The sequence below is a fragment of the Thalassophryne amazonica genome, chromosome 18, assembly GCF_902500255.1.
Source record: "Thalassophryne amazonica chromosome 18, fThaAma1.1, whole genome shotgun sequence".
In the NCBI taxonomy this organism is placed as follows: domain Eukaryota; kingdom Metazoa; phylum Chordata; class Actinopteri; order Batrachoidiformes; family Batrachoididae; genus Thalassophryne; species Thalassophryne amazonica.
In genome coordinates this window covers 5726792-5745398 of record NC_047120.1, presented here as the reverse complement: position 1 = coordinate 5745398, position 18607 = coordinate 5726792, and the positions used below count along the sequence as shown (strand labels likewise).

General features: G+C 40.7%; 1 protein-coding gene across 3 annotated transcripts in view; it reads left to right on the top strand.

The window, feature by feature from the left end:
* mtr (5-methyltetrahydrofolate-homocysteine methyltransferase) overlaps positions 1 to 18607 on the top strand; it is a 148564-nt gene that overhangs the window by 75322 nt on the left and 54635 nt on the right. The window contains exons 19-22 of one of the 3 annotated variants that reach the window (XM_034194168.1): positions 5493 to 5582; positions 10295 to 10447; positions 15986 to 16111; positions 17054 to 17154. In XM_034194168.1, coding sequence (XP_034050059.1) covers positions 5493 to 5582; positions 10295 to 10447; positions 15986 to 16111; positions 17054 to 17154 — 470 coding nt within the window. Of the gene's footprint in view, positions 1 to 5486; positions 5583 to 10294; positions 10448 to 15985; positions 16112 to 17053; positions 17155 to 18607 lie in introns of all 3 variants that reach the window. The other 2 variants (XM_034194169.1, XM_034194167.1) reach the window with 2 other exon arrangements.

Genomic DNA, 18607 nt, shown 5'->3' with positions numbered 1-18607 from the left:
GAAAAATAACAATATTAATAATACTGACAATAATAATAAAAATATTAGAAGTGTGTATATGATAACAATAGCCTAAATAATTTATAAATACATTAAGATAGTAAAAAAAATAAATAAATAATTACGTACATCAAGCCGGTAGCGTGATACTGACTCACTGTCATCTTACATACGGAGAATGTCTCTGCTTCCTCTCTGTCTTTTCTCTGCTTAAGACACTCTTAGGCTTCTTAAAACTCCTCTTCACTACTCTTACCAGTTTGGCACCTCAGGAGCTCTCTTAAGGCCTAAGGTGCTTTGCGGACAACTTTCATCTTACCAAGGGAAAATTCTAAGAAATTCTAAGAATAACGCCACTAGGAGCTATTTTTAGCCTTAGGTTGCTTCTAGGATACGGGCCCAGGTCTTTAGTCCAGCACGGTTGTGTGCTGTACAAAGAGTGCAACACTGACATGCACAGCTTCACTACGTACATACACTGTTCCTGCACATATCATCAGTCACCTGCTATGATGTAATATTAACATGACAGCGCATTTATGGAATCTATCGACAAAGAAATGAAAACACTGTCTGCCTGTGTGTCTGTGATTAGACAGTTAGTGATAATGGTGAATTATGTATGAAGGGATGGGCTTCTACAGTCTGACTTAAATAAATTTTTATGCCAGAAATAACATCATGAAACAAAACATTGAATTCCTCTCCTGTTTAATTTCTGTACATGTAACTCAATTGGTGCAAACAATATATTTCGGGAAAGCAAAATTTAATGTGCACGTTTGTTGTCAGAATCCAAAGAGTCATCCCTGACAGATTTCAGGGTGCATGTACACCCGCTTTTTTCACCTAAGTTCGTCTAGACATCCTGGTAAAGCATGTCCACATTAAAGGAGGCTGGGCCAAACTTGGCCTATAGGGCACCAGTTAGTAACCTTCACACAACAGCAGACCCACAAACCATCATGAAGACCAAGTGAAAAATTACAAAGTTTTCAATCATTTCAATCATCTTTACACTTATATTTATATTTATTCTCCCTTTTGACAGTTTTCTGTTATAAATCAATATATATGGCTTAGTAACGTGATACAGTGATACAGCAGTGACCAGAGCACACTTTTTTTTTTTAATTGGAGCCAGAGAAGCGCGCAGCATGTCGACAGACAGTGTGGATTCTAATGATGGAGATGATCCCGCTTTTGTTCTGGATGAGGAACCAGAGCAGGTGGTCCATCGACATGCACACAGATCTCCACAGCTTCTGTTTGCAGTTTCTTCAGTACTCAGGCGGTATGAGCTCCATCCCAGCGCCGAGTCCTGGAACTCAGTGATGCAGACACACACTGCTCCAGCTGTGGCTCCAGGCGCATTTCATTTAAAGCGTCAAGATCGTGAGCTTCTGTTTTTTTAAGTTCCTCTTTCATCCCTTTTGCGGTCTTGCTTCGCAGACTGTTTGGTGATAAAGCTCTTTCGTCCACCTTTTCTCAACGAATTGTGACTTTTTTGCTTTTTCCCTTTGTTCAGGAATCGTTGTGTGCCGTGTGACTGGGCCATTATACTTCAACAATTTTTAGAAGAGGAACTCTTTTACTTCCTGTTAATTATGTAATTCTTAATGTTAATTTACTGACTTAATGTATTTATAAATTGTTTAGGTTGTTGTTATCATATACACACTATTATTGTTGTTATTATCATCATTGTTATTATTTTATTATTCTATTTTGTCATTTGATTTTTTTAATGGACCACAATGGAAATAAGTGTTTTCACTTTCTTGTGTCATCCATGTATTTTTTAACATTTTTGCAATTATATGCACTAGACTCATGCTTTTAACATAAAAATGATGTACTGCCCCCCGCTGGAAAGGTGTGTGAGTCCAAAATGTAAATGGCAACGTTAGCTAATATTTTATAGCTTCTCCAAAGCTATTAGTCCTATCAGCATTCCGTTTTGGCGCCGTTCATCCTTGACTCAAAATAAATAAGGATGCCAAACAGCAAATATCAGCTGTGCTCTATTTGTCCCTGATCGAAGTTGCACACACGCATAGCTGCTGTAAGCAGGTGGTTTTAATTTGCGGTTAGACAGTGGCTGAAAACATTAAAAGCACAACATTTTCACTCATGGTTCCAACATAAAACTTAAGTCACTCATGGTAATAGCAACTTGAGACTTTTCTAAACTGACCAGACCAATTGCACCACAAAACCACAATAAAACACTAACAACACTGTTAATCTAACGTAAACCACAATAACATTTAAAACCTCAAAACCTTGAACTCCACATTGCAGCACAGTATCTGTTGTTTATTGGGTAGCTAAAATTGCTAATTTCTCCAAAAATATTTGTCCTATCAGCTTTCTATTTTCACAGTGTTTATTCTTAACCCAAAATACATAAGCATACCAAACAGTAAATGTCAGCTCTCCGGTTTTTGCCTGATTGAAGCCATAGGAAGCATGATCGGGCGCGTGCGCGCACACACACACACACACACACAGGCCACTTGGCTATTATAATATAATATATAATAATATATAATATAATATTTTGACAACTAAAGTATTATTAATATTATCAGTATTACTCTGTGTCCTAGTATTACTACAATTCTGCATTAAGTGAAATTGATGACTCAAATAAAAATGTTTTCTTAATTTATCTTCTCTGCATAACTTAAGTGGGATGTGAACCACTATCTCTTTTTTAGAGCAATGTCTGCTAAGTTTGGACATAACTGAGTCTGATTGGCATTCTAGCTTTCTAATCAAGTTAATTAGGGTGAGGGCAGTGATAAATATGAAAATCATTAATGGTCTTGGGGTTAGTAATCTTATCAAACAAACGTAGGTTGTGATGTTAAGTTGGGATAAAGGCAAAGAAAAGGTGAAAATTGGTAAAAGATAATACTAATACAACACACATTAAGGAATATAACAAAAGTATTAAAAACTGAGTTACACACCAACACTATAATTTATGAATGTATTTAATTAAAATTTATATGCAATATTAAGCACATAAATGTGTCGATCTTTGGACATCCAAATTATTGTAACAATTTTTGAGAAATGATGTAGAGCCCTACTGTCTGGCCATGGTAAGTTGTACTTTCTTCAAAAAGGGAAAAACATACCATTTTTCACAGTTTGATTCTATCCTGTATTGCAGAAAAACTGTTAAATAATGTTTTCTGTAGTTTTACCTAAATATTCTTTGGGAAGTTGCCTACAGACAAAAAAAAGTCTTTGAATTGTTGTAAGGGCCCCCAAAATTATTGCTGAAAAAGTGCTTAATGACTTTTTATAAATCTGCTTATAGATTCCTTGAATCATTGTCAACCTACGCAAAAATTTACCCCCTGCCACAAATGTACCCCCAAGGAGGGGTAAAAATTGTCTATTGATTTTCTCCAAAACATTTTGCAGAATTTTTCTGAAATTTGGTACAGACATTCCTTGGTTGACTGTCAGGTTGACTGTGATTTAATTACTATGACATTATTTTTCCTACTTTTCAATTACAGGTGAACCTCGTTAACCCGCATGAGTTGGGGTCCACAAAATCGAACTGCCGGTTATCTGAAACCATGAGCTAAAGAGGCTGACCAAAAACATACAGTAGTCTTTTATACAGTCATCTTCATATTCGACCACGAGTTAAGCCAAAACGCGAGTTACGCAAAAGCGAGTTAATGGGGTTCACCTGTAATTGCAGAAAAATTGTTGAACTCAAATGTCACATAGATTCTTTGCGAGGCTACTACAAACCAAAAAAAAAAACCTTGTTCTTTTTGAAGCGTTCTAAGGGCCCCCACAAGGGCCAAAAACGACATTAGTATCAGTATGCATCAGTATGTTTTTCCTTGATTCTGCCTCAAATCAGTGTCAACCGAAACTTGAGTCATTAATGCCACTTTCTCCATATTTGGAGACTGACTCTTTCTTTGTCCAGAACACTTCAGAGTCTGTTGACTGTATTTTATAATTTATTTTATTATTATTTTTTATGTTTCAGTGGTACACATTCAAGTGTAATTGAACACACAAAGTGCTCCAGATATTGTTTCAACATAAGTTTTAGATTTTTATTGTAGTTTTCAAAGGAAACAAAATCGTTTTATTTCATGAAATATCTTTTATGTTTTTTTAGGCAGCTCTGATGGATTTAGTCCAGATGGTTGCAGTGGACTGTGTCCTTGGGGGTTCTAGAAGAACACAGACCATTTCAGGATCCTGGCATGTTGCATGTTGTGGAAAGTTTAATTAAAGTAAATAATCAGCAGATTAAACCCAGTAAAAACAAACAAATAAAAACAAGTTGGAATTGATTTGAAATCATTTTTTCACTCGCGGTGCTTCGTGGATGCCACAGCGCTGTGTACCGAGCACACTCCAGTTTCAAGGGAAGGACAGGGCCCGCTCCGGGTTGATGTCATCGTTGGACAGTGCAGTGTCCAACATGAACATGTAATATTAAACACGTCTGCACAGGTCGGGGTATTAATAAGCACTGTTAAGTTTTCTGCTTGTTTATTGAGGTTCCCCTTTAATTTGTGACCATGTGACACCTGAATAGATCCTTGTCACGTGACATTTATTATTTATCCCACTGCATGAGTGATGTCATGTATGGTGCATTTTGGTTGTGTTTACTGTGGATTTTTGTCCCATATGTTTTGCTCTGTTGCTCTGCCCCCATTAGATTTCCACAGGAACATCTATTGTGGTCATGGAAGTGCTGTCAGATTAAGAACTGAACAAGTTCAGATTGTGATTTTATTTAATTATTTATTCATTTATTTATTGCTGGATTGAGGAAAGCAGATGTGTGCTTCCACACGCACTGATGAGGAGCAAATCTGCACATGCGGTGGCACCTCGCCGACCAGTCAGCGTGAACTGTCAGGCAGACAAAGGCCCTATTCTCCCCCCTGGTGGTGGCTTCCTGTTCCTACAAGAGACATCTTTCTAATTTGTCATTTCAGTGTGAAATGACACTGAGTTTAGGTGTCATATAACACAAACAATGAATGTTTTCCATTCGTGCAGTGGAAAGAATATTTTCATTTATTTTTCTACAAATGAAAATATTCTTTCCACTGCACTCACGAACATTCATGAGTCACTCTTGCTTGATTGCACAAAGGTAGGTGCTAACAATCACTAAATAAGAGCTCAGCTGCTCACACCTGAATGATGGAGGAATCTGATTTCCTATTAAAACTGTAGCACCCAAAAGCAATTAATCACTTTTTGAGATGAAGCCTGGTCACATATGTGTATTCAGTGTTTTATGTGTAACAATTAAGCAATAATTATTAAAATAAACACACTGTTTTTGTGTACATGTTTTTATTTTCGGTCGTTTTTAAAGAATTCAAATTTCCTTCACCTGCCTAAAACATGTTTCCTGTTCTCTGTATTATCAGTTAATAATCCTTTCAACTCCTCCCTAATGTGCATTTTCCCAGAAACGGAACAACGTAAAAGAAGGGAGGAAGGTGATCCAGACAGACGAGTGGAGGGAGAACAGTCCGGAGGAGAGGCTGGAGCACGCACTCATTAAGGTAATTATAATAACTTTCACATACTCATTAACACCTGTAGGCCCAGAGATTTTTCTTTCTGCTGCCTGCCTCCTCCTCTTTGCAAAACATGTTAATTCCTCTCCATATGCTAACATTTGGAGAGGAATTAACATGCAGCTCAAGTGAAACTGTCTGGGCCTTCATGTGTTAATTGGCACATTCCAAAGAAACAATAGGCTGCTTTTTCTCTGCTGACACCTGTGTCCAGGCCACTTTCCTCTGTCGTGTCCAGTTGAGCCTGAGTGCTGGACATCAATTCTCAGTTTGTCTGCCACCATTAGTTTCCATTGCCCCTGCAACATTATTCATTTTGCAGTCAATTTCATTGAGGTCATATCTTATTTCATGTACTAAGAGGAACCATTTTTCATTTTAGATTTTATTGAGCCAACAAACAGTTTTACCCTATTTTTATCATTTTATCTGAGCTACATTTTCTGTTTGTCCTAAAAAACACTTATTTTAATAATTGCCTATCATTTTAAGAAGGGCAGAAGTATTTCTGATGAAAATCCTTAATGAATGGTAATTTGTTTGTCAGCTAAACACCAATTACAATGACAATTTACTGTACTAAGCTCACAATGTCATAGAACTGGGATTCCCCCCCCCCCCCCCCAAAAAAAAACAAAAACAAAAAAAAAAATTTCATCTTGGAATAACAACAAACAGAAGGTATAACATCAGGAAGAAAACAAAATTTTATTTCTCTAAAAGAAAAGGCTTGCTACATACAGTAGTGTTCAGAATAATAGTAGTGCTGTGTGACTAAAAAGATTAATCTAGGTTTTGAGTATATTTCTTATTGTTACATGGGAAACAAGGTACCAGTAGATTCAGTAGATTCTCACAAATCCAAGCCCAAGCATTCATGATATGCACACTCTTAAGGCTATGAATTTGGGCTATTAGTAAAAAAAGTAGAAAAGGGGGTGTTCATAATAATAGTAGTGTGGCATTCAGTCAGTGAGTTTGTCAGTTTTGTGGAACAAATAGGTGTGAATCAGGTGTCCCCTATTTGAGGATGAAGCCAGCACCTGTTGAACATACTTTTCTGTTTGAAAGCCTGAGGAAAGTGGGACGTTCAAGACATTGGTCAGAAGAACAGCGTAGTTTGATTAAAAAGTTGATTGGAGAGGGGAAAACGTATACGCAGGTGCAAAAAATTATAGGCTGTTCATCTACAATGATCTCCAATGCTTTAAAATGGACAAAAAAAACAGAGACACGTTGAAGAAAACGGAAAACAACCATCAAAATGGATAGAAGAATAACCAGAATGGCAAAAGCTCACCCATTGATCAGCTCCAGGATGATCAAAGACAGTCTGGAGTTAACTGTAAGTGCTGTGACAGTTAGAAGACGCCTGTGTGAAGCTAATTTATTTGCAAGAATCCCCCGCAAAGTCCCTCTGTTAAATAAAAGACATGTGCAGAAGAGGTTACAATTTGCCAAAGAACACATCAACTGGCCTAAAGAGAAATGGAGGAATATTTTGTGGACTGATGAGAGTAAAATTGTTCTTTTTGGGTCCAAGGGCCGCAGACAGTTTGTGAGACGACCGCCAAACTCTGAATTCAAGCCACAGTTCACAGTGAAGACAGTGAAGCATGGTGGTGCAAGCATCATGATATGGGCATGTTTCTGCTACTATGGTGTTGGGCCTATATATCGCATACCAGGTATCATGGATCAGTTTGGATATGTCAGAATACTTGAAGAGGTCATGTTGCCTTATGCTGAAGAGGACATGCCCTTGAAATGGGTGTTTCAACAAGACGATGACCCCAAGCACACTAGTAAATGAGCAAAATCTTGGTTCCAAACCAACAAAATTAATGCCTCACAGATGTGAAGATGAAAAACTGCATGAAAAACTGTGGTTATACAACTAAATACTAGTTTAGTGATTTACAGGATTGCTAAAAAAGCAGTTTGAACATAATAGTTTTGAGTTTGTAACGTCAACAGCAGATGCTACTATTATTGTGAACACCCCCTTTTCTACTTTTTTTTACTAATAGCCCAATTTCATAGCCTTAAGAGTGTGTATATCATGAATGCTTGGTCTTGTTGGATTTGTGAGAATCTTCTGAATCTACTGGTACCTTGTTTCCCATGTAACAAGAAATATACTCAAAACCTGGATTAATCTTTTTAGTCACATAGCACTACTATTATTCTGAACACTACTGTATGAAGGCTATACAAAGCACACAAAAGTAGCATACAGTTGTCATAACTAGCAGTTTCCACATTCCCAATGTGCGTCTTTCCTACATTTGCCACAGGTGTATTTTCGACAGTGTATTTATTTTATTTTATTTTTTTAATTTTTATTTATATAGCACCAAATCACAACAGAGTTGCCTCAAAGCCTTTCACACAGGTAAGGTCTAACCTTGCCAACCCCCAGAGCAACAGTGGTAAGGGAAAAACTCCCTCTGAGGAAGAAACCTCAAGCAGACCAGATTCCAAAGGGGTGACGCTCTGCTTGGGCCATGCGACAAAACATAAATTACAGAAGAATTCACAGAACAATTCACGGACGAATATACAAGAAATGCTATTGGCGCACAGGACAGGAGGATCGCCAACACGAACACAACTCCCATCTCTGGATGGAGCTGCACCTTAAACAGAGAGAAAAAACAGAATCAGGCATTAGAAAGACAGGAAATACTTTATAATTTGTGAGCATTAAACAACAAGAAAAACAGAGAAATACTAAGGTGATCGCCGGCCACTAGCCCTAAACTTCACTAAAAGACCCAGAATTTAGGTAAAGTTGAGGCCGCGCCCCGCTCCAATTACTAATAAAATGAATTAAGAGTAAAAAGCGTAAAACTGTACCAGTATGCTAGCCATATGAAAGGGAAAATAAGTGCGTCTTAAGTCTGGACTTGAAAGTCTCCACAGAATCTGACTGTTTTATTGACGCAGGAAGATCATTCCACAGAACAGGAGCACAATAAGAGAAAGCTCTGTGACCCGCAGACCCGCAGGAAAAACACCTCCGTGTTGATAACCATTTGTAAAATCCAGGTGGCTTTTGGTGGCTTTCAGTTGAGTGAGTATCTGAGAAGTTGTTTAACAGCAGGGCATGTTCCAACTTGTCCCTAAGGCTTCCAACGGAGGTGTTTTTCCTGTGGCGGGCATGCCGCGCCGGCTGCGAACCGACACGCCAATCCGTCCGCACGTCTTTCATTAAAAAAATCTCCTTTAACAGTGGAATGTCCGGATAAACTGCTGATTCCGACCTCTTCTGAAAGTTCTCTGTTCTCTCACGACGTCCTGGGTCAACAGAGGCTTAAATTTGGAGGTTTTCAGCTTGAAACAGGATGACGACTTCGCCTTGGAGCGCTGCACGACGTCCCGCTCCGTGGGAAGTCCTTACAGCGATAGAAACAATCCAAAATTTCTCATCAGCCGTTAAAATTTTCACCGAAAACCAGCTGAATTTCTCGAATGGTGTCCACTCGGATGTGCCTCACAGTTTTTGAAAAAAGTTTGATCAAGCACAGCGCCAGTCTCTCAGCAACTTCTCAGACAAAGGAATTCCGACGAGGGGCTGGACCACTCCTTCCACAAGGCGTGCTCACAGGCGAATGATGTCACCGACAGGCGTGAAAAAACTCTTGCATGCCCACGAGGGTTCAAGCTTGGCTGATGTAATCACACGTGATTCAAATCCATATGTTTTTTTTTTTTTAAAAATAAGGTCGGATACTTTTCTAACAGACCTCGTAAATACATTAAGGTCATTATAGCAGAGCTGCTGAGTTGTTCCAGGTTTCCCTTGAAACAGGTTTTTAATTTCAACAGGATTTTCTCAACATACACTAATCATGACCTCATCCCCACCTCCTTTCCTAGTTTATCCATGTTTTTCTTTTCCGGGATTCCACCCAAATAAAATAAAGGTCTTTCCCCTGACTGTGTGAGTTCTGAACGGTACCAGAGTAGGATGAGTCCAAACGTCTCCACAGCACTGCTGACCCCAGTCTGGTGACTTGGAATCAGTCCTGCTGCCCCTGTTGTGTGTTTGTGGATCCTGTGAGCCATCTGTCAGAAGCTGTAACTGTACCTCCCGTCCCTCTAACGCTAATATTCCTGGACTGAATCTCCTGATTTATGGCTGTGCTTAATATTCAGAAGTTTCATATCGACATCACAGAGTCCAGTCTGGTCTCAACACAGTCGACAAAATGTAATGTCACACTGTCTTCTGAGCATCTCCTCTTCTTCTCCAACACACATCTAAGACCCTCTAACTGGCCATGTGTCCCTGAAGCATTGTCCAAAAATGGACCACCAGCTGTTTTCTGTGGAGCCACAGGAACATGTCTCTTGCATTTAGCTTACACTGGAGCCATGCTCACGTCCCCAGAACAAACCCTCAGAACACGAGCCTGATCAGAGTGAGTGTTCTTTCCACAGAAGCCTTCAGGCCTGTATGTTCACAGAAACCCTGGATGTTAGTCTAGATGTTCTTGAAAAGCCACAACAAGCTGAACTGAGCGGTCTGATTGGACAGCACAGGATCCTCCGTTTGTTTCCGTGTCAGACAGACAATACACCAGGGTGCCATTGATCAAAGTCCTTAATCCTCCTGTTGAATATGTTTTACTTATTTATTTATTTATTCATTTATTTTGTCTGGTGCACAATCATGTGTCATTGCTTTGCAGGGAATAGAGAAGTACGTGGTGGAAGACGTGGAGGAGTGTCGAGCTCAGCTTCACCGGTATCCTCGACCTCTGCATATTATTGAGGGACCCCTGATGAACAGCATGAAAGTGGTTGGTGATCTCTTTGGAGCTGGCAAGATGTTCCTTCCTCAGGTAAAATGTTAAAAAGTATTTTTCATGTTTGTGTTGCCCAGTTTGGAGTTGATGCTGTGAAAGTTTGGATTGAATCCATTCGGAATTCCAAACATACAGTTTGATTCACTAAAGAAAATGGGTTGAAATGTCCATCTTAGTCTGGTGCTCATCTCCAGAGAGCAGCTGACTCAGTGGATAAGCAGCTGGACCTCTCGTGCAACTTGTCTGTGTCCCTGGACAAAACCTTAATCTGCATTGTCCCAGTCCATACAACTGTAAATGGGTACCGCCTCACCTGAGGAAGTAACATGCGTCAGACTGGCGTTCTGTTCAGCGTTAGTCTTAGATTCTTAATTAGAAACCATCAGGCTGGAGGTTAGTCTGACATTTTCACTTGAATGGCAACAGGTACAGTACCTTTACATCTAAAGGCAGAAATCTGATAAAGGGACAGAGACGCAAAGTTTACACATACTTTTTCTTAGGAGGAATGGTTAAATTGACCAGTGCAGGGTTAGCTTTTGATTGTGATAGCAGAGTTTGTGGAAGGTCCAGGGATGTTCTTCAGGGGACTGTCCCAGTTTGATTGGCTGATTGGAAACACTTGGACCCACTGCTTCTGCTTCAGCTGTTCAAGGACTGACAGACTTGAGCCGCAACTCCATCCTGTCCATTCTGTTTTAGTTTGTGTTTTTTTAATTCTGTTTTTTTTTTAAGTGCTCCATTCTGCCTTTTAATGTACACCTTTAATGGGGAACAGAAATGCTCACGGACAGTGACATGACTGAGTTAAAGACATCAGAACTGTAAAAAAGAGAGTAGACCAACGGAAAGCAGAGTTTGTGAGTGCAAGAAGAGTTTCAGAGGAAACTGTAGGAGCTGGTCACAGGTTACCCCCCACCCCAGCAACATTAAATCCAATTGTCAGAATAAAACCAGCCAGACTTCCTGTATTCACCGGCAACAGCAGAGATTATTATAGATGGAAGGAGGATTGGGAAAAACAGGGTGAACCAACTGGATCCATCGAAGTAAAAAGATCCAACTGTTGGACAGTGATGATGACAGGATTGTGAAGGACTTACAATTGTCAACGTTGTACCTCGGCTGAGGATATGTTCAGAGTCCTGTGGAACAGGTATGGTAACAAGTCTGCTATAGCACTTGAAATACTAGAAGACTTGGAAAGAGTGCCACCTGTTCGGGGAAACCAACCACGCAAGGTAATTGTCCTTGTTCAAGCAGTTGCAAAACCCGTAAGCAACCTGACACAACTGGACAATGTTAACGCAGTAAAGAACCCCTTGGCAATCCAGACAATTGAAAGTAAACTTCCCAACTTTGTGAAACATGACTGGCTCATTCCCATGGTGGAACCAAGCATTGGAGTAACCTCTGATTACCACTTGGATATGCTCGTTAAATTCCTGAAAAAAAAAAAAAACAGGAGGGCATCCTTGAAAGGTTGGAACCGTTAAAAGTAAGTGACAAGTCCGAAGCCTCCCACCAAGACGACCAGAGAAGAAATTTGCTATAACCAGGACAACAAAAAAAGAGCTTGAGAGCACATGTGGTGTGTGTTGTGATGAAAGACACTACAACAAACTCTTCTACTGCAGGAAATTTAAGAATTTAACTGTTCCAGAGAAGAAGGCCACACTGAAACATCTTGGCTGGCATATAAGAAAAGACGATTGCACAGATGCATACCTAGAAACCCAGAATGCAAGAAAGGGGGTCGTCCAGATCACCACTACTTTCTATGTTAGAGAGACAGCACCACACAGCTGCAAAAAGCTGGTGACATCAGCCAGAAAAGCACTGTGGTGACAAGCAAACTAATCACAGAGCAAGAAGAGTTCTGGAAATGGCAATCAGATGCCGAAAGAGATTCACCAACAGTAACTCTCGAGTTGGCATGCAATCGTTGCCCCAACTACTGGAGAAGAATGGACTGTCAGAACCACCAGTCACACTGATGTTATTGGATATCACAGCAAACGCGGGACAGAAAGTTGGCACACTCATAGACCTCGCATCAGACACAAACTACATCACGCACAAAGCTGCTGATCAGCTCAGATTGTGAAGTGAAAAGGTGGTCCTCGTCCTGCATGGTGTCGGTGGTATGACTTTGACTGTTAACTAGGGATGGGTGTTGATAAGATTTTATCTATCGATACCATTATCGATTTCGCTCATCGAGCCGATTCTTTATCGATTCCCGTATCTATGCCTCTTGTGAATTTTCTGTGTACAGTGGTCCCTCGCTATAACGCGGTTCACCTTTTGCGGCCTCGCAATTTCGCGGATTTTTTTAGTGCAGTTTTGCATGCTTTTTTTTTTTTAACAGCGCATTGTGTTCTGCGTCCTTATCAGATGGGCCGGTCGCGGCACCGGTCTGCATCACCGCAATTGCTCTCGCTGCCTCCGATGCGCTTACTGAGTCTGTGGGCTCGGTAAACGCACAGCGGGCCACTCACACCACCCTCCTGTCTGCTGTGCGGAGCTGCGCCAAATGTGGAAACAGGTTCAGAGACTACGCTTGCTGTTTTGATGCGGATGTTGACTGCAGCCGCAGAGTTCCGTGGCCACCGAGAGAGGACTTGAATTCTTTGCGGGTCCCGCATCCGTATCTCCGGAGGCAGTGAGTGAAGGGAGAGTTCTGCGTGTGTCTGTTTATAATCTTCTCGCCCAGAAGAAAAAAGACAGCGTTTACACAGGAGAGAAAAGTGAGAAAATGTTAATGCCTGTTTGAGAAAAGTATATAAAGTGTGTAGTGAGGGGTTTTACAGCCTTATAACATCTATAATAATTGCAAAAAAATAGCGCTGACTACTTTGCGGATTTTGCTTATCGCGGGTTATTTTTTGAACGTAACTCCCGCGATAAACGAGGGACCACTGTACTAAAGTATGCTTTACAGGTTTTCTATGTCAACAACATTTTATTGGCTCTTAAAGTAAATAAATATGAAATTGGTCACTGGATCCTTAAACTCTGGACATAATAAACTCTACATGGTGGATCTTTGATCTCTGGACATAAATAGAAATGAACAAAATCTGTAGTTTTTGTCAAAAGCATTTCCTTTCGGTCATTATTGGCATGAATGTCTTTCTATACATCTGAACTGAGCTCTTATAGCTGACTGTGCTGCACGTCAGGATGTAATTCATAAAGAATGCAGGACATCTCATTTTGGGAGGAAAAAAGTTTTAGTTGATTGTAGTTTATTGTCTGCATTACAGTGTTTGGAAAGAGGTGTCGTTTTATTTAAGCGGCAATTTATTTCAAAGTTATTAATTCCGACCGGACTCAGCAGAGAGCGGCACAGCGTTTGGAGCTGTGCCAACGGAACAGAGGATGATTCTCGTTTTTTGACTGCAACAAGACAAGAGTCCCAGTTAGTTACTTTAATCCACACAAAAGTGACTCACAATTGACATATTTTAATGGCTTTGAGAGGGGTTAAGAAGCGGACTTGCCACTTCTGAAGAGCAGAGAATCAAAGAACCAACGAGCCAGCGGATCGAAGCATTACTTCATTGGTTCAGTGGAGTCGCACTGCAGAAACGGTTGATTACAGAGCCGCTCCAGGGTCTGTAATCAACGTAGAGAAATGATCATTTTCCCGACAAACACCCTCAAAAACAACGGCTGCTCTGAAAGACCAATAAGGGAATCGATAAGCAAAAAGACTGTTGATATTGGTGGATAGAATTATTTCTTAACGATACCCGAAAAGAACCGGTTCTCAATACCTAACCCTACTGTTAACACAAAGCGATATCTCCTCAGGGTGCATACTAAGACTGTTTCAGGTGAAGAAAGGTCACATGAACTTGTTTGCTATGGATTGGATGAAACTGCAAAAGTCCATCAAGAAATTGAACCCAGTAAGCTTCAAAACTTCTTTCCTGAAGTTGACTTGGAAGAGCTAAAACGGCCAAGGGAGGTCGAGCTGCTAATCGGCCACTATGAGGGAAGACTTGCCCCCCAAAGAGTGAAAGTTGTTGGGGACCTCCCCTTGTGGGACAGTCCACTGGGCAAAACTGTTGGGGGAGCCCACTCTGAATTATTTTCGCACATTGAAATGGCAGCACACCAATCAAAGACCCATTTTGCACGATCAATGCGAACAGCTGCAATCAGATATGAGGAAATAAGCAAAGACTGCCCCAAGCCGAAAGCATGTCTGTTGCATAAGATTGCGAACACATTGGTCACAGGTTCTACCAGAAACTTTCTGGAATAGTGGAGATGGGAGAGCATTGGTGCTTCCTGTGAGCCTAAATGTGGAGGTTGTCGGTGTGGCAATTCCCAGCCAGGCGCCGAGGATATAACGCTGGCTGAGCGAAAAGGAGTTGGAAATGATAAAAGAGGGTCTCACCTATGTCCAGGCAGATGTTCACATTGACTCTCCACACTGGGACACAAAGTATCCATGGACACAAGACCCTGCCTCACTACCCCGAACAACAGGCGCACTGTTCAAGCTACGTTTCTAAGAACAGAATGACAGCTAAACAGGGAACCAGAGTGGAAATATTAGTGTTGAAAGTTACACAGATCTGCGCTGTTAAGCTGCGCTGCCGGGCTGAACCCAGCTGCTGCTGCTGTTTGCTCCTAAAACCATTACGAAACATTTATATATATTATATTTTTACACAATTATCCTTTATTTACCGAGTTTCATTCATGAAGTCAGTGGTGTGTGTGCACATCTCTGTGTGTGAATGGTGTGTGTAAGTGTCGTCCGTGTCCTCATAAGACACCTGTTTATGAACCAGATGTCACGGACAAAGTGACATGAATAATCAGAACCACTTACTTATGGAAGGAAATATTGTCTGCCTTGTTCCTCCGTTTGTGGCTTTCCCAGCATGTGCAGCTTTTCGCGATATTCCACCTGTTTCTTGACGAGACTAATAGAAGTTCAGTGAGTGAGCTCAGGAAACTGCACTCGTCCCCAGCAGAGGAGACCCCAACCAGTGACGTCAACCAGAAGTGCCCTCTACTGACTTCAGCCAATGGCGAGTTACATGTCAATTTAGCAGCAAATTTGATTCAAATAATATTATCTACACTGCTCTCAAACATTCTGCAAGTGTATGAATAACATTTAATTTTTACCAAGGAATATGCAAACAAATTCTCAAAAAGCATTTCTGTTCCCCTTTAAGCACCTGTGAAGTAGGTGTTGTTAAAAAGGAAGACCAGAGAGCTGTCCATCAGAAAAAAGCAAAATTAGAAAACACAGAATTAGGAAGCTTTGGTGGCCTGATACAAAGTGTTTTGTTGTATTTGGTTTAACATATAAATGAAAATACCAGGAAATAAAGCTGACATCCTGAAATGTCTTCATTGTCCACCAAAAACTAATGAACTGTCTTTTTTTTCGAAGGAAAGTCTGTGTCAAATGAGTATCACCTCAATCATCTTGTATTTACAGGGACTAAAAACTGAAATCTAAGCTGGCGTTTGTCCCTGTTCCACTGGTCGCTGTGTGTTTCTGCTCACTGTTGGATAAAACACAGTCATGTTTGTTTGCAGGTGATCAAGTCAGCTCGAGTTATGAAGAAGGCGGTGAACTATCTGATTCCTTTCATGGAGAAGGAACGGGAGATGATGGCAGCTTCAGGAACAGCTGACAACATGGTTAGTCAAAACCTAGAGCTGGTTAGTGTCGGGTTAATAACAATTAATGTTTGTCTGACAGGATGGGAAATTATAACCTGAACTAACAAATGATAGAATGTGTGGCTTGGGATGGTGCCAAAACATTTTGTAAGTACTGTGACAGTTGCCATGAAACACTGCACCAGGGTAGCTGGTTAGTGTCAAGTTAATAATAATTAATAATAAGCTGGTTAGTGTCAGGTTAATAATAATTAATAATAAACTGGTTAGTGTCAGGTTAATAATAATTAACAGAATTAATAGTTAACAGAAACCTAGAGCTGGTTAGTGTCGGGTTAATAACAATTAATGTTTGTCTGACAGAATGGGAAATTATAACTGGAATTAACAAGTGATAGAATGTGTGGCTTGGGATGGTGCCAAAACATTTTGTAAGTACTGTGACAGTTGCCATGAAACACTGCTCCAGAATACTTAAAAATGCCTTTCAGATGTGGTTCCAGGGTCTGTATCCTAAAGGAGCTCTGCTGAACAAGGCTTCAATATGTCACCAACAGAGTGGAAAATAATGCTTCAAAACATCATAGAATTTTAAATTTCATATTTTAAGGTTACAATTAGTCCAGAGTCTGTGTGTGCACCAGCAGCACTTGTAACAATAGTGTATTATCTTTCTTTTATTTTTATTTTTTAACAACCAGTGGCTAAGCCACCAAGCTGAGGTTCTCGGTGGCAGTTGGACCTGACACATAAATCTGAGGTGGTAATTTTTTTAACAATGTCACTGAGTTGTTGGAAATTCCTTTTTGGCAGGTCTGATTCATACAGTTTTGAAATCATGTCATTGGTTCCACACATATATATTCACCTCTTCATGAGCCTGTAAAGTTCTCATATCTAAGATATTTTGAATATACTATATGATATAAACATTGTCCATTTGAGATATCCTCTGGTCACTTCCTTGTCTTTATTCTGCAGGATCCATACCAGGGCACCATTGTTCTAGCTACAGTGAAGGGAGATGTCCATGATATTGGCAAGAACATCGTTGGTGTGGTGCTGGGTTGCAACAACTTCAGGTAGCGTTTGCTGGTGCAATATCATGGTTTTTCCCTGGACGTCCTCCCTGGTTTCATCTTTTGTCCCAGTAACAGCACACTGTGGCTGCAGCACCGTCACTGCAGTGCTCTGTTTAAAGAGTGAAAAAGACACAAATACATACACGCAAAATAAAACTCAATTAGACACATACAGGTATACGCCTTGTGCTTCTTTATGCACAAACGTAACTGAGCTTGTTCATGTGTTGTCAGTTAAAACAAATTCCTCATATTTCAGACATTTAATGAGTATTCCAGCCACAATATTGAAGCAAACTGGTGAATAATTGTGCAGTGTTCTACCAGTGGAACGCACACTGTCACGTACAGCTAGCTGTGCACTGTCCCACAATACTCCAAGATGTGCACGTGTGTATATTTGTGTGACATTGTGCGACATCAGTGGCAATAATGATCATGAGTCACACCAAAATGTATTTTGTGTTCAGTGCAGAATAGCGTAGGACTATGGTACACTTATGCACGGAGACATTTATTCTGAAAGAAACAAGAACAGTTGACTCTTTAAACACATTTTATATGTATAAAAAATTATATGTATAAAAATCCCTCTCACCCCACCTGGGGAGGGTGGTATGTGTGTTCCTCAAGCTCGGATCCTGTACCAGAGGTCTGGGAGTGTGAGGATTTGGCACAGGATCTTAGCTGTTCCTAGGACTGCACTCTTCTGGACAGAGACCTCTGATGTGCCTGGAATGTGCTGGAGCCACTCTTCCAATTTGAGGGTTACAGCTCTTAGTGTTCCTGTTACCACTGGGACCACTCTGGACTTTACCTTCCACATCTGCTCCAGTTGCTCCTTCAGCCCTTGGTACTTCTTGATTTTCTTTTGCTTCTTCTTTCTGATGTTGCTGTCAGCTGGGGTTGCCACATCAATCACAACTGCAGTCTTCTTTCTCTTGTCAACCACCGCTATATCTGGTTGGTGGCCAGCAGCTGCTGGTCTGTCTGGAATTTGAAGTCCCACAGCACCTTAGCCCTGTCATTCTCAACCACCTTTGGTGGCATCTCTCATCAGGACTTGGGTATCTCTAATCCATATGCAGCACAGATGTTCCTATACACGATTCCTGACACTTGTTTGTGCCTCTCAGTGTACACTGTCCTACTTTGTATCTTGCATTCTGCTACTATGTGCTGGACTGTCTCTGGGACACATTTCCATAGCCTGAAACTTGAGTCCTGTTGGCTGTGGTGGACTCCTGCCTCTGTCGATCTGGTGCTTAGGGCTTGTTCTTGTGCTGCCATAATTAGAGCCTCTGTGGTGTCCCTTAGGCAACTCTTTTCGAGCCACTGGTAAGTTTTCTTGATGTCAGTCACTTCCTCAATCTGTTGTTGGCAGTGATGCCGGTTACTCTAATCTGACCACTTTTTTTAGTAACGAGTAATCTAACGCGTTAATCTTTCCAAA